This window comes from Rhinolophus sinicus, linkage group LG10, assembly GCF_036562045.2.
Source record: "Rhinolophus sinicus isolate RSC01 linkage group LG10, ASM3656204v1, whole genome shotgun sequence".
NCBI lineage: Eukaryota > Metazoa > Chordata > Mammalia > Chiroptera > Rhinolophidae > Rhinolophus > Rhinolophus sinicus.
The window spans coordinates 15042023-15067677 of NC_133759.1; the positions used below are offsets into that span (position 1 = coordinate 15042023).

Below are 25655 nucleotides of genomic sequence, written 5' to 3' on the forward strand. Positions count from 1 at the left end.
TGCCAGCTGAATTAATTCTAGCAAGCTGTGGGTTGACAGAGGCCATGGCCAGGGCCCTTACGTACATGTAAACCATCTGGAGTCAAGAGAACGCCTGTACGTAATTATAGCCAAAGTCATAAATTAAGAGGGTGGGCATCACAAACATGCAGAGCAGGCAGTTACCTCATCGGCAGTGGTTCTCAAAGTGTGGTCTCTGTACAAGTAGTGTCAGCATCACCTGAACCGTTTTAGAACTGCAAAATCTCAGGCCTCACCCCTGACTTACCAGATCACAGACTCTGGGGCCAGGGCCTAGTCAACTGCATTTTAACAGACCCCCTAGATGATTTTGATGTCCACTCAAGTTGGCAACCAACAGCTCTACGGCATTCTTTGAAGGTCATCATAACGCTTCTCAACCCAACATTAATGCCTAAATGGTCCGTCCCGTGGCTTTGAGTTATAGCGCTTGTTGTATAATTGGGAGAAGAACTGAAACTCTGTGCACCTCAGTTTCTTGAACTCTAAAATCACAGAATTGTCTGTGATGCTCTCCAATGTCCCTCCTGCATTATATTTTCTATGCACTGGGATTCAAAAATATATTTTACACACACTCTCAAATAGTTACATGGACAAATGATCATGGGACAGTAGATGAGCAGTTATTTATTGCAATGTATCTATTTCTATAGTTCTAGCTCTATGTCAGTTGACATATGTATTATCTGTCTGAAGCTGGAACATGGTAGCCCAGGTTTTGGAGTCAGACTACCTGAATTTGACACCAGCTAGTTATCATTTGTCGAATTGGAAAAGTGCCTATGTTGCAGGAGATGTGACAATTAAAGTGTTCAGTGTCGGCTCTGGCACATAAAAGCTTCCAAAGGGCTGTCACTCTTACTTTATTGCTTTACTCCCTTAGACCTGAGCATTATCGCCACCCACTTTTAAGCACATTAACCCCTTCCTTTCCCTTGTTCATTTCCCCCAATGTTTCTCAAAGCACTTGAGCATGAGCACCCCCACTTTGTGTGGGGTTGTGTGAAGCACAGAATTGTCAGTGGCTTTCGGAGCCCACGAAGCCTGCAAACATATTCATCCAGGCTGATCACTCCAGGTAATGATTCCAGGTACGGCCTTTAGTTTCTCCATGACTTCAAAGTCAGTTGGGGGAACTTTTGTAAAAACCTGTGAATGTATGTGAATCAGTTTAGCCCAAATCTGTCCAAGAGTCCTGAGTTAGTTAACACACAGCAGTAGGCTTCTCGGACGTCTTTATCCTAAGGTTAAAGGATGGCCATATGAGAGGACAAGGTCACGAAGGGTGTCCTGAAGAAGCAAGGCAGTTGGGCTACCTATCCTGCAGCCATTTCCATACGACGTATAAATTGGCCAACCGAAATCTCTCCAAGTGCTGTCCCTCTCCTTCAAGGGTTGTTTTTCATGGGGTGGGGTGTAGAAGGTGCCATCCGTGCTCCCTTCCCCAAGATCCCTAGTTTCCTCTCCTTCTGCTCTATGATGCTGTGGTGTGTTAGGGGGTATGCAGCCACTTACCATGGCAACAGCTCTTATATGCTTTCATCAGGTGTCTGTTTCACCTTTTTTCAAATATAGCACTCTTTTGCTGACCAAAAATTTTAGCAAAATTCCTAACTGGAGAGTGTGGAAAAGGGAAGTGACTGCCCTTACTGAAGCACCTGAGGTAGGGGGCGCTGTTGGTCCTCGCTCATATCCTCTCTACTGGGGCCCTGGTACCCATCTCCCAGCTGCTTTAGTTTGCAGATTGCTCTTTCTTCTGACAATTGTCCTCAGCTAATGGGAACTGTCTCCCCTGGGAGAGTATGCAACCACAACTCCCCTCCCCTACCCCAGGGGCCCAAAGACTGAGGGATACAGAGTAAAACAGTCCTGCCATATTGCCTAAGGCAGGGACAACTCTGATGCACCTTGTGCTCCAGAGCCCACTGTGGATCAGGCCATGGCTTTACCTGAGACCACATTCTTGTTCGGCCCAGGTTCCTGTTCTGTCCTGCTTTCCTTCCTCCTTGTGGATTTCTTCTGAGAATACACCCTCAATGCACTACTTGCTTCTGAACTTCTGGCTCTGCTTCAAGAGACCCTAACTTACGGTGAAGGATAAGGGAATAAAAAATATAAGTCAGTAACTTCTGCCGCTACAGCAACTTTATATGTGGGAAGCAGGCTTCCTCAAAGTTCCTCTAATATGGCCATATGATTTGATGAGCGTGATTCTGTTTCTCTTTCCTCCCCTTCCTTTTTCTCTTTCTCTCCTTCCTTCCTAACTCCTTTCTTCCTTCCAACATATCTTCATACATGGTAGTAGAATAGTTTTATTACAAAGCTTAAACAGGCAGGTGGCATTTTAGTCTGACCACTAAATGAGGTCAAAGCTGTTGCTTTCCATATGGGCCTCTGTCTGTCTCCAGCTGCTGTCCAGAGCCTGGGAATCAGGTTCATGGGCTGTAAGTGCTAGATTTAGGCTCTCTGTGCAGCTGTCCAACCAGGCTGTGGGCAAACTGACAAGTGAAGATCCAATTAAGAACAAGAAAGGGTCCTGCCACAAAGCTAGATGGCTTGGCATTTTGCTCTTGGCTCCTGATATACAAGTTTAAACTATCTCCCATCTTCAAATCCACGATTTATTACAAATTAGAATATCAAGTTTTTCACTTCCTGCTGTCTGCAAAAGGCACTGTATAGGCAATCTAAGAAAAGAACTTTGCCAAAATAATTCTGACCACAAGAACAAAAACACAAATCACATATGAAACAATGTATGTTGCTTTCTCAGACAAGTTCATACAATTCATGAAATTCTAGAGCACTTGGGTTATCAGAAACAGACTGAAGTTATTCCATCTGGAAGAGAGACCGATACCAGTACTTAAGAATCTGCACATTTGCGAGGCTTTGGTGGGTTGAGTTGTGGTTTGACATGAAGTCTCCTGGCTTTACATCCTGTTCTTTCTTGTATTCATCAGAAGAACCATAAACTACATATTTTAATTTTGTAAGCTGGATTTTTTTTTTTTCCTTTTGCTCCTTTTCTTTTGCCCTGTGCAACTTACTCATGGAACATTTATTTTGATCATTTCACTTTCAGGATATATATCTGAGAGAGAGTCCAACGCAACAGTTAGAAAAAATTCCACTCCATAAAACATGACAATAATGAAACCTTCTATTTAGGAATTTATCTTTTTAAATGTTGTTTGGAAGGTCAGGTCCATTGGGGATGACCACCTGCAAACTGATCAAGCATCCAGTTAAACCGTATTAATGAAACAAATGGAACCAGCAACCTCAGCTTAATCAACTTGCCTTTTAAACAACAATTAAGAAATATCAAGCCTATCAGGAAAACCTAGCAACTGACATATAGAAAATGCAGCCATGAACCAGAAAATGTAAGCAAAAAGTTTGATGAATCACTACCAGACCAATCACTAAATAGAAATAAAAAATGAAAAACAAAACACTGAAAAACAAAAATCCTCTATTTACTTCCCTGATAGTAGGTTTAATTTCTATTTCATTTTAAGGAATATGAAATTCCAACTACCGTGTTTCCCCGAAAAAAAGACCTATCCGGACCATCAGCTCTAATGTGTCTTTTGGAACAAAAATTAATATAAGACCCGGTATTACATTATATTATATTATATTATATTATATTATATTATATTATATTATAATGTTACATTATATTATAGTAGACTGAGTCTTATATTAGTTTTTGCTCCACAAAATGCATTAGAGCTGACGGTCCTGCTAGATCTTATTTACGGGGGAAACATGGTAATTTAATGATTTGCTTTCCAATACAAAAGCAAATTAGAAGAAGCCAATTAGAAGTCTCAAAGTAGCCCACAGAGAGGGATGACCTTTGTGTAGGAAGAGTTAGAAAAATGTTAGAATCAGGCACAAGAACTGGGAGAGTACATCAGTATGGAGTCATTAGCACGAGGGGAAAAAAAACTCTACATGCAAAAGATTCAATAACTGGTGTTTAAAATGGTGATCCTGAGTAATCAGGAAAAGGAGATTACAAAACCAATGTAATTTCTTTGAAATTTACAAAGCATTTGTAGCTCTGTTATATATGAATGAAATTCCATGTGCCATATTCTGCTTTTGAAAGCAGGGAAATGTAAACCAGATTATAGACAGATTTGCAAGCAAAATTCCCAACAGGCAAATGCTTGAAACATAAAAGGACATGTTCTCTGTTATCAGGAAGGCTTGAGTCTCCAAGATGGCTCCTTTTCTGAGCATACTTGCCTGATAAGGTTTCCCTGTACTTCTTTGCAATGGAAAGAACGCATTTCCCTCAAAATATGGAACTCCAAGAAAATGATTCTGGAAGAAAAATTAGCAACTAACTTTGCATAGTAGTAATCATGTGTTATCAGAAAATGATCCCTAACAATTTTCAATCAAATCCAATTTAAAAGATTCATTGCATTTGCACGATGTGATTTTTACTGTTATTTTCTCAAGGAACTTTATCGCAAATTTCTTAATGAAACTCAGTAGGACAATACTGTTCAATGAACAGAGATCCAATTTATAATTGACTTTATATATATAAAAGTGGAGTATATCCAAGTCACATATACTCTACTTTTTGCATCTTTGGTTCCATATCTGCTAAAAAATATGTAGTTAAATTAATCTAAAAATTTCATTAAGCTTATGAAACTCCAGGATGGGGATTTACATTGTACTTTTAGAATAAGATTAATCAGGGGAGGAGGACTCAGACTTTTGCCAGAATTATGATCAAGGGGGTTTTTCTATTACTGAGATAGGAACTATTATTTACCAGAAAGATTCCCTGACTGAAGGAAATTATTCCAATCCAAGGTCTTTCTCCTTGACCCTTACCTGGTTTTTAATTTCGTAGAGTGATGGCCTATGCTTATGGAAGCCAAAAATCAAAGATGGCTCTGGCCCTTGTCGCCTTTTTCTTACCATGTGAAGAAATATGAATGTAGAGTATTATGACTACTAAGCCTTCTAACTAAGGGTTGTCTGACAACCTACATGGACCAAACAACGTAGCAGAGAATAGCTACAGTAAAGCAGTGACATTCACAATCTGACATCTTGATGACTTTGCATCTCATTCCGTCCTGCATCTTATTTTCTTTACTGCTAAGACTAATTTTTATTCTCTCTTTCCTTCTTATCCCACCCTTCGAGATATTGCCGTCTCCATGTTTTTTACTCTGATCTTGCTATTCAGTTATTTGGTCTTTGACTCTAACTGTGTAGTCTCTGGCCAGATAAGGGTCCTCCTGATTGAAACCAGCGTCCACTCCTTGTGCAATCTCTGAAGATGACTCTCTGAGGAGGAAACAGTCACTTTCCTTGTCTTTGAAAATCCTTTCATGCATGCTCTTTTCTCTTCCTTCCCATTTCCTCTCTGTCATTTTCTTAAGACTGATTGTTCACCTCCTAGGCTTTAGGTTCTCTCCATGACAATCCATCCTTCACTTCACTATTACAATATTTATGGCTTCTCTTATCCTCACCCTTCTAATCTAAGTCCCTGTGCCTGGCTTCTAAGATCTGCCTCTGACCTCTTCACCTATCTTGACTGTTTCTTCCCCATATACAATATTAGTCAAGCCAACTATATTGTTTCCATCTTTGAAAAGCGACCGATAAAATTAAGTTTATATTCCATCTTCTTAAAGTGTACAATAACTGCTACCAATTTACATATGCACAGAGCTTCATGGATCATAAAAGATTTTGATATGTGTATCCCTTTTAATCCTCTCTTTAACTGTTTAGGAATCATCCTTGGTTTCTCTTTCTCCCTCACAGCTCACATCACATTCATAGTAAATCTCATTGATTTTACTTTCAAAATATATCCTAAAACTTATCACTTCCCAAATATTTCACCAATTAATACCTGGTCTCACATGTCATTCTCCCTAATCTGCACTACTACAGCCTTCTAAGTGTTCTCCTTATGTCCACTCTTGCTATGCCATAGTCCTACTGTATACAGCTGCCAGAGTAATCTTTGTAAAACGTAAATCATGTATGTCCAAATCCTCTTTCTCCATGGCTTTCTCAAATGGTGATCCTCAAACTGAGAACAGAAATCCAGATTCCTCAGCATGTCCATTAAGACCTATAGAATCTAGGTAGCACTGTCCATAAGAATGTTCTACAATGATGGAAATGTTCCATAATAAGTGGTGTCCAAAGCAGTAACTACTAGCCACAGGTGATTAGCAAGTACTTGAAATGTGGATAGTGTGACTAAAGAACTGAATCTTCAATTTCAATCAAATTTAGATTTGACTAGCTGCCCGTGGTTAATGACTACCGTATTGGACAGCACAGATCTAGCTCTTAGACTCATCTCTGAAGGTGAGTCTAGCTTTCTGGACTCCCATCCTGACATTTTTTTCTCTTGTTCACTTAGAAGCAAGCACCCAAGATTTCTCTCTGCTCCTCAAAAATGCAAGCTATTCCCACTTCAGGGTCTTTGTCCAGATCTCTCCCCTACTCCCGTCTTACTCTAGATCTTCAAATGGCAGCTCATGCCTTCACTTCATTCCAGTCTCTGTATCAAAAATCATATGTTCATAGATTCCTTCCCTGGTCACTCAAAGTAAAATAGCTTTTTACACTACCCCTTTCTACACTGTAGACTTCTATATAGCTTTATCATTGCCTAAAATAATATTATGCATTTTTCACCTTGTTTACTGTCTGTCTTGTCTACACTCTCCAGAAGTGTGGGTAGAGAGGAGGTTGAAAATTGGCTTATGCAGAGCTGAGGATCTTCTAAGTGACTCTGAACAAAGGGACACAGAGACAAGAGAGTTCAGGGTGTTTGCAAGGGGGAAATCACAGTGATGATGAAAAGGAACCTGAGAACTTAAAATGGACAGAGAAAAGGGAGTAGGCTTACCAGTTTAATGGGTTTTTGCTCTGAGGGGGTTGAAATATTATTCAAAGAGAGGTGTTAGAAGGCATTAGATGGAAAGATACAAGTTGATGGTCACAGAACAGGAAGCTTGACAGGGAGATTCTGGAAAAGGTGCAATCATTGTGCAGACAAAGTCTCGGGAACAGTTACAGAAGTGGGTGATGAGGTGGAAGAGAGTGGAAGACAAGATCTTAGGAGGAAAGATTAAGGACTAAAGAAGTCAGGATATTTGGAAGAGTCATCTGCAGTATATGACAATCACCAAAGACTATGACAGGAGTTGGGTTGAAACGAGTTAGAGTGAGCCTGGCTCTACCATCATGGAGGATGGAGAGACCTACTTGGGGTTGGTAGGTGACTGCTGATGTTGAGTGGGCAGTTGAGCCTGAGCACATGGACTTTAAAGCTACAATTTTAGAGGAGGAAAGATAAGAGTCTGGAAGCCATAGTGAGAGTGCCTTCCCAACTACCAGGACTGATAAAGGAGAAAGAAGCCACCCCTTGAGAGGCCTACAGGGTAAGGACTGGGTGTCAGAGTGGGAAGCACAGGGAATATCAGACAAGAAGTTGAGGAGAAAGAGGAGTTTGCTGAAGAGTGAATTCCAGAGGGTGAGAGTGGAGGGTACAGATAGTTGGGGAGGGTGGTAGATGAGGGTGGATTAGCAGATGTGCAGATTCGTATGGAGAAAACTATGAGAGAGAAAGGGGGCTCTGCAGTTTTGTGTCTCTTCTGGAGAGTGACATCATTGGGAAAAGGAGTAAGATAAGATTCCTTTTCAAGCTCTCCAAATTACCTTTGTTCTGATAAAACTGAGAATGTTGGAGGGGGAGGGAGGGAATGTGGGGTACTTTCCAGGGGCACATAGTTCCCAGGGGAACTCTAGCACCTCTTTTCACTACTCTTGCTTATGTTAGTTTGGAGGGCAAGGGAGCAGTGGCACACTTGGGAGCCCAGGGTGTTTTGGATTCCTCCTCTTGATTCTTTTGTGTCTGACCTCAGTCTTTCATGCTGTGGTCAAAGCTGCTCCCGGGACTGAGGAAAACATGCTGACTGAAACTTTAGCTATGCGGACCTTTAGAAACAGGCAACAGGTACAACTTTCAGTTTCAAGTAAATGAAGCATCTCTGGGGCCAACAGACATCTTGTCTCTTGTTTATCTGCTGCCAAACAACCTCTCTGCTCAGGTGTCCTAAGGGACTTGGAGGATGACTTCTGGTGTCCCGGCTTGTTACTCTATGGATGATGAGAACACAAGAAGAAGCAGGCTGGCATCTGAGTTGAAAATGATGAGTTTAGTTGAGGGTAGGTTGAATTTAAAATGTATGGAGGGCATCTAGACAGGTTGTCCAAGAAGCAGCTAGATATATCGGTTTGGAACTCGGAAGAGTGATGTCTGTGTTGGATTCTGATATGGGCGTTATCAGCTGGAGGCTGAAATAAAAAGACGAGGTAAAATTTCCCAGTATAGACCCAGAGAGATTATGGAGAATGAGGAGGGCAGAGGGCTGAGAATAGAATGCTGGGGAAAACCAACATTTGAATGTGGTTAGAGGAGGGAGTGACAGCCAGTAGGACCAGAGAGGAATGATTATAGCAGTTGGAAGAGAGTCAAAGGATTGGAGAGATTTAAGGAGCGAGCAAAGGGTTCTTTCTCTCGGTAAGGTGCAAGTGTGAGCACTGCTGTTTAATGCTCCTGATTCCAAATCCACAGTTAAGGAACTAATGTTATATAAACATACAGAACTGCAAAAAAGTGTGTTCACAGGATAGGAGCACATAGAAATCCTGCTAGAGAGAGTGATGATGAAGTGAAATTGAAGGAAGATCCCAGGGCTGTCCTACAGTAACTCATTCAGAGATGTTACAAAGATTTAAAGGAACTGGATGATTTCCTAGAAAAATACAAGTTAACAAACCTGATTCAAGCCAATTTAGAAAACAAATAGAATAAAAATTTGGAAAAAAAAGTTTTCAAACTTTATTTTAAAATAGGTGTGAAGTTTAGATATTATTGGCAGATGTTTTCAAACATTCAAAGAGGATATCTGGGTTTTATAAACTGTTCCATAGAAAAACAAACAATACAGAAACATTCATGGAATCTTCCCAAGTCATTTTAAAAACTTGGCATATCCTTAAAAATAAAAGCTGACCAAGGACACAAAGTTACAGTTACAGGACAATCTTCCTTATGTCTATAGTTGTGAAAATAATAAAGTATTGGCAATCAAAACCCAGCAGTTTATTAAAAGAAAATCCCCATGGCCAAGTAGGACCTTTTCCAAGAATGTAAGAAGAGTTTAATATTAGGCTATCTATTAATATAATCCATCACATAAAGAGGCCAAAGGCAAAAAAAAAAAAAAAAAAAAATCACACGATTACCTTGATACTTGCCAAAAAGTCATTTGAAACAATTTTATATTCCATTCCCGATGGAAATTCTTAGTAAGCTAAGAACATTACCTATCTTTCACACCAAGAAAACTGTCTCAGTTTAATTGTGACATGAATGGGAAGCCTGGATTTTGTGTAGAAGGGGGTATTAAGGAATGGTTTAGTTGGAAATGGATTTGTCTTGAAGTTAAATTTGCAAAGCACCACCTTATATTTCTCAGGCCGACTATGTAAAGTTGCTGTGGATTCCAGAGTAGCTCTAGATGCAAGTGAGTTGAGGCCACCCCTTAGCACCAACACTGTACAATGTACACTTATAGACAATGTACACTTACAGCAAAACATCAGTGACATTTAAAGTGAGTCAAGTAGCAGCTCAATACTTCTACTAATATTTGCCATATTTTGGGAGTTCTAACACAATAAATCCCTGTTCCTACCTACCCTACTCCCCCCCCCAGCCCCCCAAAAAGAGAGAATTAGAGAGATAAAATTATTATTGTAGATATTATGATAATCTAATAATAATAGCTAACATTTACTTACTATGTGTCAGGCACTGTGTTTAGCACTTGGCATACACTGATTAATTTAACCCTAAAGATGATGTTGCAGAGGGTATGATTACGTTCACTTTACAGAAAGAACAGTGATGCTCAGGGAAGTAAAGGACAGGGAAGCTTGTTAACTGGCACCCCAATGTGGCAGAGAGGGATTTGAACACAGCTGTGTCTGACTCCAGAGTGTGTGATTGGAACCAGTAAGCCACACTGTATTTCTTTATTAATGAAAGAAAAAAAAGTTATCTGAATGATCTCAGATTACAAAATTAATATAAAATAAATATCCTATAAGTCAGCTCTTACCAGTTAGAAAATATGAGAGATACAGTTCTTAATAGTAACCCGGAGTATAAAATACCCAGGAAAGAGCTATTGGGCTACCCAGGGAATGGAGCAGAAAATATCTGAAGAAAATTCCCAAGCATTTAAGAATGGGAAGTGCTTGGGAATTTCCCATTCTTTTTTGGGAATTTCCCAAAAAAGACCTTTCAGTAACTAACTAAACATAGATACTATATTCCTGGATGAGCAAGCTCATTATTTGTAAAGATTTCACTAAATGATCTAAAATGATCTTAAAAGTTTCATGCAATTACTTTCACTAAAATGATCTTAAAAGTTTCATGCAATTACTTTCAAAATAAGATTTTTATAACTCGATGGGGAAACAAAAAGGTGAGTGCAGTTAAATAAATAAATAATAAAACTCTCAGAAGGATATTTGTATTATCAATTATCAGTCTGTTATAAAGCTACAATAATTAAAACATTATGATGACAATGCCAAAGTATAGTAATAAATGCAAAATCATTAACATATTAACAGATGACTCTAAAAGAGAACCTAGGACATATTACCATTTATTACATAGTAAGTGTAACATTTCAAATCAGTGAAGAAAAGAATGAATTATTCATCAAATGGTTTTAGAAATGCTTATTAATATTTGGAAAAAATTAGGTTTCTACCATACCACATACCACATGAATTCCAGATGGATTAAAATGATAAAAGTAAAAAGTATATATTAAGGATCTAGAAAAACATATAGGTTGATAGGTAAGCTGCTCCCAGTATGGGGAAGACCTTTCTAAATATAAATGGAAAGAAGAAACCATAGCTGAATAAATTTGTAACATTTAACATAGAAAAAAGAAATCTTCTATGTTGAAAATATAATAACATCGAAAAAAATTTCAGTTTGGGAAAATGTTAGCAACATATCTGAAAGATCATGGTTTTAATATTTATAAAGAATTCTGAAAGAGCAATAGGAAATGAATTAATACTCTGTTAAAATATACAAGGACATGAATAGATAATTCACAAAAGAAAAAAGACAATTTTTAAAATGTGAAAAATATTCCTCTCTAGTGAATAAATGTAATTAAAACAATACATCTTTCTCCTTCAAATTTGCTAATCTGCTATGACACTACAGTTCAATAACAAAAAAGCAAACAACCTGATTTTAAAAATGGGCAAAGGTCTTGAACGGACATTTCTCCAAAGAAGAGATACGAATGGCAAATAAGCACATGAAATGATGCTCAACATCACTAATAATTAGGGAAATGCAAATCAAAATCAAGAGATACCATTTCATACCTATTAGGATCTAAAAAACAAAATATAATAAGTGTTGGTGAGGATGTGGAGAAATTGGAACCCTTGTGCATTGCTGGTGAGAATCTAAAATGATGCAACCATTATGAAAAATAATATGATTCCTCAAAAACTTAAACACAGAATTACCATATAATCTAGCAATATAATCTAGCAATCCCACTTCTCACTATAAACCTCCCACTCCCCAAAATGGAAGCAGGGACTTGAATAGATATCTGCACGCTCAAGTTCATAGCAACATTATTCACGATAGCCAAAATGCAGAAGCAACTCAAGAGTCCATTGGTGGATGAATGGATAAACAAAAGGTGGTATATACATACAAAGGAATATTATTCAGCCTTAAAAAAAGAAGAAAATTCTGATGCAATACCACAACATGGATGGATCTTGAAGATTTCTGTTAAGTGAAATAAGCCAGTCACAAAGAGACAAATATTATATGATTCCTCTTCTATGAGGCATTTAGAGTAGTCAAATTCATAGATACTGAAAATAGAATGGTGGTTACCAAGGGCTGGAGAGAGAGGGGGATGGAAAATTAGTGTTTAATGGGTACAGAGTTTCAGTTTGGAAAGAAGTTCTGGAGAGGGATAGTGGTGACAATTGCACAACAATGTGAATGTATTTAATGTTACAGAACTGTACACTTAAAAATGGTTAAAATAGTACATTTTATGTTATGTATATTTTACCACAAATAACAATAAATGTAGAGGGATTGCATTTTGATGCCTACATGTAGTGGAGATCTGGAAAAGAATGAACTGGAAACAAATTTCTCACAAATCCAGGTTGATGGTAAGGAAATCTTAGCATAGACACAGGGTAAATAAGTAAGTAAATATGTAAATAAATAAACAAACAAACATTTCCCTTGGAATTCATCATCGCAGACCTACCTTCTCATAAATTAGGGGCTCAAATTTTGGTCTGGGTAGCCCCCAAATGTAAAAGTAACACAAAATTTGGTTCTCAGCTAATGATATCCTTGACTACTTGGCAGAGGCAAAATTCTGGAGTGGGACATGTTATTGGAAGACGTTATAGTATACACAGCCCATTCTCTTCAAATGGATTTATAGATTTAGTGCAACCCCAATCAATATCCTAGCAGTTATTTTTTTGGAAATTGGTTAGCTGATGCTAAAATAACCCAAACAATTTTGCAAAAGCAGAGCAAAACTAGAAGACTTACTCTGTCAGATATCAAAAATTTTTAACAAAGACTTTACATTTAAGACAGTGCTGTGTTGGTACAAGCACAAACAAACAGACCAGTGGGGCAGAATCGAAACGTTCACATACGTCAGATATATAGTCACTGATTTGCAAAGTTGGTGGTGCCGTGCAATAATGAATCTTCACCCCAACCTAATACTACACAAACAAACCAATTCAAAATGGATTATAGACCTATGTGTGAAAGGTGAAACAATAAGATTTCTAGGAAATAATATAGGAGAATACCATCATGCCTTTGGGGTAGGCTAAGACTTATTAAGCAGAACACAAAAGCGCTGACAACTATACGGGGGTAAATTATTATGCTGACTATATTAAATTAAGGATTTCTGTTAAGAAGAGGTAAACCACAGAGTAGAAGATATTTGCAATACACTTAAGTCTTAGTTCAGTTGTATCCAGAATATGTAAAGAATTCCTACAAATTAAAAATAACAGATAGCCTAATAGAAAAATAGACAAACTACTTCACAAAAGAGAATATGCAAATGACAATAAATATAAAAGCTGCTAAATTCATTAGTCCCTAGGGAAGAACAAGTTAGAGCCCCAGTGTGGCACGGCAAATCACCTATGAGAATGGTTAAAATGAGAAGGACAGACGCTAATAAGTGTTTGGAGGATGAGGAGCAGATGGAACTCTCATGCATTGCTGTTGGGAGTATGAATGAAATTGGTACAGCTACTTCAGAAAGTTGACAGTACCTCTAAAGCTGAATGTATGTGTACCCTATAACCTAGCAATGTCACCCTCAAGGTATGTACCCCATAAAAGTGCTTCATGTGTGCCACAAAGGATATGTACAAAAATGTTCAGAGCAGTACTGCTTATAGCAGCCAAAACCAAGAAACAATCCAAATATCTATCATCATGAGAGTGCATAGGTAAATTGTGGTCTATTTATACAGTGGAATGCTATATAGCAACGAAAATGAAAACTACTGCCGCATGCAATGGTAAAGATGAATCTCACAACATTATGCTAAGCGAAAAAGCCAGGCTTTAAAGAGTATACATTGTATAATTCCATTTATAAAAAGTTCAAAAATAAACAAACTTAATCTACGTTGTTAGAATTCAGGATATTGCTATTGTTAGAGGATAGTGACAGAAGAAGGTATGAGGGAAATTCTGCGATGTTGGTAACATTCTGTTTCTTGATTTATGTAGTGGTTATCTACAGATCAAGAGTTTAGTTTTTTGAAAACTCATTTTGGTATGATGTCATACTTAAATAAAAGGTTCACTAAGGAAAAAAAAAACCCTATGGTATAACCTTTCCTGAGGGCACCATGTCAATGAGGATAAAAGACCTTAGGGGTGTTTATATCCGGAACTAGCAATTCTACTTCCCAAGAAAGTAAGCAGAAATACATAAAAAATGTGTATGTATCAGAATGTACATTTTAATAATTTTACTTTGTAAAAACTGAGAAAGAACCTAAATACGCAATCAGAAGAGATTGACAAACTAGGTGGTATAATGACATGGAATACTATACCATATTTAATATTCATGTCATTGATTATCTAAGAGAATGGGAAAACTTTATAACATTAGGTGGAAGAAAAAGCACGCTGTGCACTTATGTGTACACTATTCCAATTCTGTTACAAGTGTGCATATGTGTAAAAGTGGAAATGTATACCAAAGAAATACAGCAACATTTTAACCATCCTTATGGTGGTTGTGTGATACATGATTTTTTTCTTTACATTTTAATGTGTTTTCCAGTGTTCTACATTGAGTACTTATTACTTTTATAATCATGAAGATGAGACATAGTTAATCTTGTAAATCCAGCTGCATCTCAGTAATGCTCAAGATTCTTTGGCAACGTGGAAGACAACCTCAGGTCACTTTCTTCAGAGCCATTTCTTTGAATTGAAGTATAAATGGGAAATGATTCCTTCAAGTACCTAGGTTAGTAGGGAAAGGATCTTGCCTTCTTTGACATCCTACAATCTTTATAGTCTAGACCAGTGTTTCTGAAATTTGGCTGTGCAATGACATCACTAAGGAAGCGTTAAACAAACAAACAAACAAACAAACAAACAAACCAAAACAACTGATGCCTGGGTCTTTCACTCAGTGACTTCAATTTAGCAGGTCTAGCCTATGGCCTGGACTCCCCAGGCAAAGCCAAGGTTACCGTTTCTTTCATCTCCTCTGCTGAGTAGAAGTCAAATTCTTTATCGATAGGAACAGCTTCACATATGTATGGGATGCACTGGGCACAAAATAGTTACTCAACACATAACTGCTGACTGATGTCACAGAAACCTTTCTGGGAGATGCAGGGCATGTCTCATGATTAGGGATTTCTTCTCCTGAGCTGGATGGTGGTGCAGGTTCAGACAGGACCATCCAGGAATGAGGGAGCACCTTGCTCCATGGTTCCAATAGGGCACTGGGTGGCTTATATCACCCTTTCAAAATTGAAGTCACATGTTGGTACACTGTGATTTATTTTCCTTGGGAATGCAAAATAGCTAAGGTGAAATCTCACGGCAATCAATAGCATAACTAAAAATCCAAAGGGAGGAAAACTCAGTTATACTATTGGAATGTCAGTTTTGATTACTGAAATTCTTCCAGTGATAACATTTGGGGCTGGCTAGTGACAGAAATCATCTAATTTGAAGCAGGAAGAGAAAGTAATCAATGTTTTATGCTTACAAATGCTTACAGCATATTGGGTGTTTTACATATTCTCAGGCCTTACCAAAAACACGCCAATTGGGTACTAGTATCCCGACATTCCAGCGAGGCTCAGAGAGGTTTGACAACATACCCATGGTTGCAAAGGTAGCAATCAATGAAAAGAGTTTGAATTCTTGTCTATTTGACTTCAAAACCTATAATCCCTTCATAGCATCAAAATGTGACCCTGGGTCGTATAAATGATGGCAAAGGACATCCATACTAAACCTTCATATTACACTCTAGTAAGATTTCTATGTTGTCAGTAAGTCAGCAGGAGACAAGAGATTCATTAAACTAAGTGATGCTGAAATGTGAGTTTTTTCTTTGTATTCAGTGGTCTCTGTCAAACATTTAGAAAATAACTTAGGTTGTGGTCTTTCTGGAATAATTACTGGAAAGATAGAGGGGCGAGGTTCATCAGTGGCTTTCTAACCCTTTCAACTCAACTGATTTTATGAAAAAGAAAACCGTAAAATAGTGGTAGACTACATGACTGCTTGTGCTTACAGGAATTTGCTCTGAGGAATTGTACTAGGGTACATACACCAAGTTCACGACAAAGTTCTGACGCAGGGTATTGTCAGTAACTATCTGTGTGATCTTAGGCAAATCACTGCCTTTCTCTGGGCCTGGATTTACTCCAGAGAGAGAGAAAAAAAAAGGTGGATATTTAAATGAACTTTAAAGACTACAGATACCTTATTGATCTGATATAAGCTAACAACCCTTTCCCCAGATGATGCATGATTTTGAACGTTCTGGTTGTTTATAAATTGTCCGAAGACCATTCATGGACCTCCAAAGAATATACTGACACTTGATTTAAACAATATGAATATGTGATCATGGGATGATAGTCATGTTTACAAAAAGAGCCCTTATCTTTTAGAGCTACAACCTGAAATGGTTAGGGATGAAAGAACTTGATGCCTGGAATTTGCTTTAAAATGATCCAGTGTGTGGGGGGAGGGGTGGGTAGTGGTGGTAGGTAACAGGAAAAATAATTTATTATTGGTGAAGCCAGGTGATGAAGTACATGATGGTTCTTCTACGCTTTCTCTACCTTTGGGTACATAGAAATTTTCCATCATTAAATAAACTCACACAATAAAAATTATCCATAATTTAAGAAAATACCTGGAATAGATGAACTCTAGTGTCCCCAATTCTAATACTCTACGATTTTGCATTTCAAAGAATCTGCAAAGAAAATGAACTTCTGGAAACACTGTATGTGCTCAGGGAATTGAATCATTATCATTCATCTTCTAATGGACCCTCTGGACTAAAGGGTTTGTTGTGGTCCCATTTTCCATATGATTCTGTGATATTCCATTTAATTACTTCCATAACTATACTTTGGGGGAAAGGGCAGCAGAACCAGGTGCAAAGAAGCTGGACGAGGATTGGTTTTTAATCATTTCACATGATAACATGGCTCAAGTTATTTTCGAATATTTCTTAAGATGAGAAGACCAAAATAATGTTGCAAATGACTTTTAGTGGCATGAAAAATACTCAGTTAGAATGTCAGGTGACACAGGACACATAAAACAGTATGCAAGCAGGAGAGACAGGTGCATGGAAGTTGAGAACTGGTGTTCCACAGTCATGCCACCTGGGGCGCTGCCACCCACCTAACTATGTGTTCCTGGGTAAGTCACCTAACTTTTCTGAGCTTCTGCTTCCTTATCTATAAAATGGAAATAATAGTACAATCTCCCTCAAAGGGTTATTGTGAAAAGTCAAGTCGTGCCCGACATATAGCAAGCATTCAGTAGATGCTCACCAGTGTTCTCTCAACTGTGTAAATGTAAAAACAGATGAAGAAAGACATAAGATGTAGGTCAAAATATTAGCAGTAGTTGGATTGTGACCAATGGGTGATGTTTTTCTTTATTTTTGTGTGGACTTTTCAAATTTCTACAAAGAGCATTTGTTACTTTTACAATCAGAAAAAAAAGTTTCTCTAAAAAGTACTTTTAAAAGTCTTTCTTGAAGTTTAATGCTCAGAGGGGCCTGAACCAGGCTTGTCCCATGCGGTATTTTGACAAACAGACCGCTTCAGAGGAGAGTAAGATGGAATGATTACTAATGTCTTGCTCACATTTTCCTCACCAGGCTCTCATCTGCAGGAAGATTCTTGTAAATGCCAAAGAGCCTTCAAACGTGGTGTTCCTGGTGTGGAATGAATACAGCTTTCCTCTGTTCCTTTTTCATGTCACCCTGCCTCCTTACCACATATTCCTCCACACTAGCAGATTAGCTTTTTGGAGGGGCACAGGCCCCTTGGAGAATATCACAAATGCTATGCCAAGAAAAATTCATTTAGGCACACTATTTTGTATTCAGTTGACTGGGGTTCATGCTCCTAGCCCCCACTTTTCCACTGACTAAGAACACCTCAGCCATGACAGCAAATTTAGGAATGTATAAACACACGTCAGGCATGTAGACCACTCTGAGAACAATGGCCGTGTACAAATCTGAAACTATAAGCCAGATAAATTGGTGGATAATTATGGGTATTACATATGCAGTTTTGGCTTTGCCAAAGAATTTACATTAGGATATCTATAAATAGCAAACCCACATGGTGTGTTAGAACCATGCTGCTGTATATCCAAATGTTAAGTCCTTTCCAGAACCCACCTACTGCAGAGCAACAGGCCCAATTCAAAAAGTTTAATGCCAGTTTCACTCCTGAGTTAAGCTACATTAATTTATAGTATTCTAGATCACCTTTGAAACAGCCACTGGCCTGTATCACTTAAGTGCCTGACAGTCAAGGATGGACAAAGATGACACACCCAGAAACTTCTGGTCGGCGGAGAAGTGGTACGTGTGTGTGGGTTGTGAGGCTGCTTTGGACTGGATCATTTATGGTGAGATGGATCCCATCTCCTTTACTCAGGTACAAAAAGGAGAAACATTAATTGATTCCTTAGACTATTCTGGGAGGATTTTTAAGTCATCTCATCACGTATTCTTCACAATGACTATGGAAAGTGATGCTTTGCCCCCATTTCCAACTGAGCTTTAGAAAAGTTGACATACATGCCCCAGGTCAGACATTTATCAGAAAAATGTTAAAACAAAATAAAAGTAATGCAAAGCTCTCTGTCTTGGGTTCCCATCTTTGATGGTTAACTTCCGGAGGCTGCGATATGTACTGTGCCCAGCAGCATCAATTACACCGAGAGACACTTAGCTATGATTTTGATCCTGCTGTCATGTCAGTGGCTTCTGTGGGTGTGTGGGAACCGAGACAAGGAGGGACTCTTCTTTGCCTCATCTGACTTGCCCTCCACACTGGCACCCCACTTTCCTTCACTCCTACACAGAGACGGCGCCCTCCTCCCATTCCAAAGATGCTCGGGGAACTCACAAGGAGATCAGTATAAAGAGCCAGGAATCTTGCACTTAAAAAACAGAAATTCCATATAACTACAAACTCCGTGCTTTGATTTTCAGTCCAGGCTGTGATGCCTTTTGGCATCTCACTGCTAGCAGCGGCATTTTACTTGAGCCTCTTCCAAATTTCCAAACACGTGCCTGGCACCCAGGAGAGTTTCAGAGGAAGCATAAAAGTGACAAGAGAAATGCTGCGGGGTTGGTTTTGTGTATGTGTGTTAGTGTAACTCCCACAAAAACAAATGAAAGTTCTTGAGTATCAACTTCACCAGAAGAGCATCAACTTTCCCGCGAACGCGACATGTCCCTTTGCCTAGTTTTTCTGAAACGAGCAGTATCTGAAGTTCAGGATGAGCCCCGTCAAGCAGAGGGTCTGAGACCTTTGGGATACAGACAACCCTTTGCTGGCCCTCAAATGCCCTGGCTTTTCTGGAGAGTATCCCTGGGCTGCCTGTTGCTCACCGTTCAGAAGCCGCCTAATACCTATACGCGTTTTGGGTACACACAGGCATAGACCAACCAAGCTACCACCACCCAAGAAAGCGATCTCTGAACCCGGCGTCCAGCGAAGCCTCGGGTCTGTGTGGGCGAGGAGGCTGGGTCCACCTGAACGTGGTCCAGCATCGCCAGCAGCGAGTCCTACCGGACAGTCAAGTCTCAAGGGAGGTACAGTCCTTGAACCCTGGTCGAACTAGGGACACATCTCAGCCCCCCGCGCCAGCGCCAGTTGGGAGGAAACAAAGGTGGACAGAGAGAGGCAGAGAGTTTGTGTTCTCTTGTGGCAAGTGCGCGCGGTACCTTGGACTCCTGGCTGCTGGTGGATGCAGGAGACGGTGGCTGCTCGGCGCTCGCCGCCTCTTTGGGCAGCCCATCCCCGCCGTCCTCGCGGGCGCCGCTCGGAGGGATCATTGTGGCGACGCGGGAACGGTGTTGGGCTCCGGGAGGAACAGCGAGGCTCGCCTTCCTCCGGCGCGCCCTCTCCACCGCGCGCTGGGTGGCTCAGCTCAGGGTCCCGGGGACTCCCATCCTCGCCCAGGCGCAGACGCGCCCTCCGCTGGCTTTGCCCCCGCCCTGGCCCTGCCCACCTCCCCCGCACTCCCGCGGGCAGAGGAGAGCGCGCCCCGCCCCGCCGCGCCTGCCGCCACCTCGCCGGCGACCGCACAGTCGTGACTGCCACCTGGCAGCGGGCGAGTGGGCTCGGGCTGGGGCTCACTCGCCCGGGAGATGCGGGAGGAGGGAGGTGGCTCCGGGGCGGGGCTGCGCGGCCTATGCCGAGGTAGCCAGGGCAGGCCGGGGACGCACGGGTGAGAGCTCTGGGAGCGCACAGCACCGGGTCCGGGGTGGTTCCTTAACAGGGATAGTGAAAATTCAGACCAGACCTCGAATGAATATGCTCCCTGTGAGTGATTCAGCCGAGAGGGACCACCTGCAACAATTCCCTTATTCCTCACCCTAAGAAACAGCGACTCTAAAGGAGATGGTGACTTCGCCAAGTTATTTATAGGGTTCGGTGACGGAGATCAGGCACCAGAGCTGGGGTTCCCTGGCTGGAGGGAACCCCCATTCCCCAATTCAGCCCCCGCTTTCCCCTATTCAGCTTTGGACTAAAACAGAGAGAGAATGTAATGTGTTCGTGTCCTCATTTTGCTATGCATTTATGTGCTAAGCCCTTTTCATCTTATTTAATCGCCAGAGCGAGCCCTACTACTATCACTTCCGTTTTATAACCGAGAAAACTGAGGTTTTAGGGAGGCTAAGTAATTTGCTTTAAGTCACTGAACTATAAATGGTAGAGCTGGGCTAGGGATCCATTTTGTCTTCAAAATCCATGCTTTTTGGACTGCAGAGCCTCAAATCTAGGCCAGACCTTCATAGCTGTAGAGCAACTGGGTGGTGCAACATAGCAAGGAATTCAGGGCTGGTGACCCAGGCAAACCCTTACTAGATCTTTTGGAAACACAGAGCTGGCCCCGTTGGAGAAAGAGGCAGAAGGATCCAGTATTTTTTCGAAGACACAACCTCAGTATGTAGAGAAAGGAAATATTAATACATCTGGATATTTAAAAGACTTCTTTTTTTTTTTTCAGGCATACAAAACTACCTCCTTAATTTTCTAGCAGAAAATCGTAAACTGAAGTTCAGATTTTGTTTATTAACAGTAAATGTTTGCAGATTCCTGGGTATGCAGCCTGTGCAAATCACACAGGGTCCTGCACTTGGTTTAATGCAATTCTGTTGCTGTGTTGAAATTCTTAATAATGTTTGAATTATTAAGGGGCCCTGCATTTTCATTTTGCACTGGACCCTGTGAATTATGCATCTGGTCCTGCAAGTTTGCCTTAGTGCATGTCCTTTGGAAAGAACCTATTCCTCTTTGCATCCTGGACATCAGTTGAAAACTCTGATCTGAGTGACAGCCTCTTGCTCAGCACTTGGCTCTCAGAGTGCTCTACCGTAGTGACCAGCAGCTTGTCAGTTGACCAGGCCAGAATGGCTAACCGAAATGGCCACAGCTTCTTTCTTTTCAAAACACAATTCCTGGTTGTTCGATAGAGACAAAATTCTAACAGCCAAAGTCACAACAGTAGCAAACAGAACACAACGACAGGAGCAACAGTACCAATACATCTTTATCAAGCATCTATTCTGTACCAGAGAATGTGCTGGAAACTGATGATACAACAGAGAGAAAAACATAGATTAAGTCTGTTTTCCTGGAATTTAGAGTCTGGTGAGAGAGACAGACATTAAGTAAATCACACATGCACTTGTACACACACACACACATACACATTTTTCATGAACTGTGATAAGGAAAAGTACAGGACTCTAATGAGTGTGTACAGATGCAAAGCCTGAACTAGTGTGAGGACAGAGAACCGTTTTCTGAGGAAGTGAAGCCCCCAGGGCTTACAGGCAATGCCAATCATGGTGGGCAAGCTCATTGTGGCTTTCAACAAGGATGTTTTCATTTTAGATTTTATTTATTTATTTATTTATTTATTTATTTATTTATTTATTTTTAAGAATTAAAGAGCAGCTATGATATGTCACCCTTCATTTTAGTAAAGGCTTAGCTCTGATTATCTGTAGTCATTAGCCAATAACATAGATTTAAATATTATTTAAATTTTAAAGAAGTTAATACCTCCTCCCTTCTTACCCCACCCCTGTCCTAGTAACAGACATCCTTGGTCTAATAAATAATAGCTACCTTTCCTAGGAAATTGTGGAATTAACTGTAGTTTCCAAAACTGATCAAGACCTTGTTCATGCGTTCCTTTCACATAAAGCCTTTTCCATTCCTTTTTTGTGTTGTTATCTAGCTGACTTTTCTTATTGTTCAAAACACATCTCCAAACATTTGTTATTGTTGAGCTCTCCTTCCCTGACCTCTGTAGTATGATTTAAATTCTGAAATCAATGCCATGTCCTCATGGCATCATCCCCTAAATAATCAGTGATGAAGCGCCTGTCCTCCTACTGGGCTATGAGCTCCATTAGGGCAAGAACGATGTCGTGTTCGTCTTGTTTCCTGAGCCTCTGGCACGCAGGTTGTTACGAAACGGTGAAAGGAGGCTGCATATGTAGACTCCTGAGCCATAAGGTGGCCTCGGCATCAGCTACTCCAAGTGCCTTTCGCACACTGAATGGAGAAAGACTCTGGATGTTTCTAGAAAACAGTGGGATTTAAAGTTACACAAGCTCCTTGACATTAAAAATTTTGATTTTATGGCTTATGAGAGGAACTTAAACTGAGAGTCATGGCTGTCTGTGAATGTGGAGTTCGTTGGTTTGCATGGAGGTAAGGGGTCTGCAGTAAGGACACGAGGTTCACAGCTCATCTCTAGAAATAGCTGTGGAGATGGACAGGATGCTGCTTTGTCTGAGTCTGTGGGGAGAGGGCTGCCAGCAGAATTGGATGGCTGTATATTTGTGTAGGACGCCTTGAGGCTTGGGTCACATGCACTGCTGCTTTGGGACTAGATGACCATCCTGATTCCAAGTCCTGGATGGATGAGAGTCCTCCCATGTTGTCGTGAAAGTCAGCCCTGAGCTGGTACTGAGGGGACATTGGAATATTGATAGAGATGTCCAGAGGACAGTGGAGAGGACGGATGGTCTCCAGGTACGGGAAGTCAGTGGATGGTAGACCAGCAAAGTGATTCTCAGAGGACATCTGATAAAGCACTGACACCCCTGAGCAGAAGTGTACTTTTTCATGGCCCCGTGTGAGATAGCCCCTCAGATCTCCCAGTTGTACTGGGGATGAGACCTCACGGAAGACTGGACATCCTGCAATGAGCAGCTGCAATGACATTTTAGCTATGGCTGTCAAGATGACCTCATTTCTCCTGTAGGCAAGTGAAGCCTGGGGAAATTCGCATTGTAAATAATTATCCTAAATCTCGAGTCTGTATCAGGACCCTGTGATTTTTGTAGCTGCTTTTCATGGTCCATTTCACTCTGGTTTCTGGTTAAATATCAAGCCAGCAGAAGTGTGATGTGTGCAGGAAATTATCTTCATAAACTTAAAGTGGAAGCGCATACTCTTGGTTCATTTACTCATTTATTAAGGTGTAAGGAGGGCAAAACCTTCCTTCTGATCACACGCAAATGCCTTTTACAGTAACACTGCTGAGCAGAAGAGTGTATAATGCATTCAATCTTCTCCCATTGCTCTGCTTCAAGTGTGGATAAAGAGAGTGGACTTTCATTCTGTGGACTTTGACTTTTTCTAGAGCCATTTGGTAAAGAGATACTATTAAGACTGCTTAAATAAGTCATACTAATGGAGGGTACCGAAAGAACAGCAAGAAAAGGGAAGATGTAAGATAATCAGAATGTCCAGGGGATGGAGAGCTGGCAAGGATAAAGGATAAAGGATAAAGGGTCTCAGGGAAGGAATGGTTCTCAATGTCTGATGCATCAGAGTTATGGTGATGAGATATATGAGAAGGGCATAGGGCTTGGCAATTAGGTTGTTGATAATAAGAAGAATTTACATGTATTGGCGATTATACAATTGTTATAAATATTTTCTATATTTTATTTCATTTAATTATTACAAAACCTTAACAAGATAAAGAAAATTAGCCTAGGTTCTACAGCAAATGTGGAAACAAGTATCTGAGCTCAGATATATCCTGCTTCTGGGCCAAGTTTTGGCCACTTGACTCTACCGTGCCCCAGACAAAGGAAGAACCCGATCTGATAAAGAGGCAGCAGACTTTAAATGGAAGGAGTGATGGAAACTGAGAGCCAGAGACATCACAGAAGACACAGGGAGAGTCTTCAAAGAATGAAGGGTGCCACCATCATTCTTTTATCTTAAAAGTTAATAATAACCAGACCTACAATTTGAAGGTGATAGCCAACAAGTTGAGGCAAACGAGGCAGGAGGCCCCAACTGTGCCATCCAGCCTGTAAAGTACACCAGGAATCCAGTATTCGTTGTCAGCCTCTGGCTACCTTGCCTGATACACCTGCTTGTAAGCCCTGAGAAACCAAATGCTTTGCCCAAAGTCTTAGCACCACAACAACAGCCCCTACTTTGGGTAGCTGTTAAAGCCAGACTGCCAGCCTTGCCGCAACTCGTGAGTGATGTCTCCTCCGTACCAAAGGTAATAATTTAATTTGTAGACTCTTATGATCAGGGTGAATGAGATCCAGCTGAAGCATCCTTGTCTTGGTTTTCTAAGTTCCAATCAGTAATAATAACAGCAATAATAATAGAAAGTCATATCTGAATAACACTGTTTGCATGGAATTATCTCCCTTGGGAAATTCCTAGAAAAAAAGCAGCAAGGTCCAAGCCTCCTACAGCTAGCTGCTTTCTGGTTAAGATCTGGTTCTCTCCCCTAAAGAGAGAATGGCTGGGCTGCTTCTAGTTGGCTATTATCTCTGTGGAATAGGGGGGCTTGAATCTTTATTCTCCATTTAGTGGAAAGACCATGAACCTAAAGTCCAAACATCCCACCTCTTCTATGTAAAAGGAGATTTTAAGTGATTGATTTGATCTCTCTCAGCCTTGGTTTCCTCAAGGCCCAAATGGGATAATAATCCCTACTTCACAGAATTTCTGTAAGGATTAGAGGATTAAATGCCTGCATCTTGTATTATTGTTGTTGTTGTTGTTTTGTGATTATCATTAGTCATATGATTTTGGTCAAATATATTTTATTTGAGTTGGATTTTCTGTTTATTTTAGCCAAATGCATATACAATATCAAAGGTAGATCTCTTTCCACATTTCTAAAATTGTTAATAGTTCCTCACTAGATTGTTTAGAAACAGCAACTACCCGAAGTTTCTTATATATTTTGGTCCTTTGACTAGTAATGAGCATTTAACTTTACATGAGTTCAGGGTAATAATTTAAGAGGCACAAGGTCCAGCCACCCTTGCATTTTTGCTCCTCAGAAATGCCTGGGCTTTTCTCTCTCCCAGATTTGGTGCTTGTCACCATTTCCTGCATCTGAGATTCCCCTACCATTATTCCCATGGACAGCGCTACTCGGGTTTTGGATCTCAGCGCCTACCATATGGATATGTCCTGTTTCCTTCTTTTCTTGTTGGGTGTCCTTTAGAATGTAAGCTTCATGAGGTCAAGGGCCTTATGTCTCCTCTCCTTTCCTCTTCATCATATATCTCTGATGCCCTAGGTGCTCATATAATAGCTGCTCAGGGAATGTTTGTTAAATGAATGAAAGTTAAAATGTCAGTGCTGGA

At 40.3% G+C, this 25655-nt stretch overlaps 1 protein-coding gene across 3 annotated transcripts in view; it reads right to left on the minus strand.

The window, feature by feature from the left end:
• The window catches only part of STAC (SH3 and cysteine rich domain), a 135208-nt gene extending 115234 nt beyond the window's left edge, over positions 1–19974 (minus strand). For all 3 annotated transcript variants that reach the window (XM_019727663.2, XM_074312639.1, XM_074312640.1), the window contains exon 1: positions 19722–19974. In XM_019727663.2, coding sequence (XP_019583222.2) covers positions 19722–19832 — 111 coding nt within the window. In that variant the 5' untranslated portion in view covers positions 19833–19974. The remainder of the gene's footprint in view (positions 1–19721) is intronic.
• Between the last annotated feature and the right edge of the window lie 5681 nt (positions 19975–25655).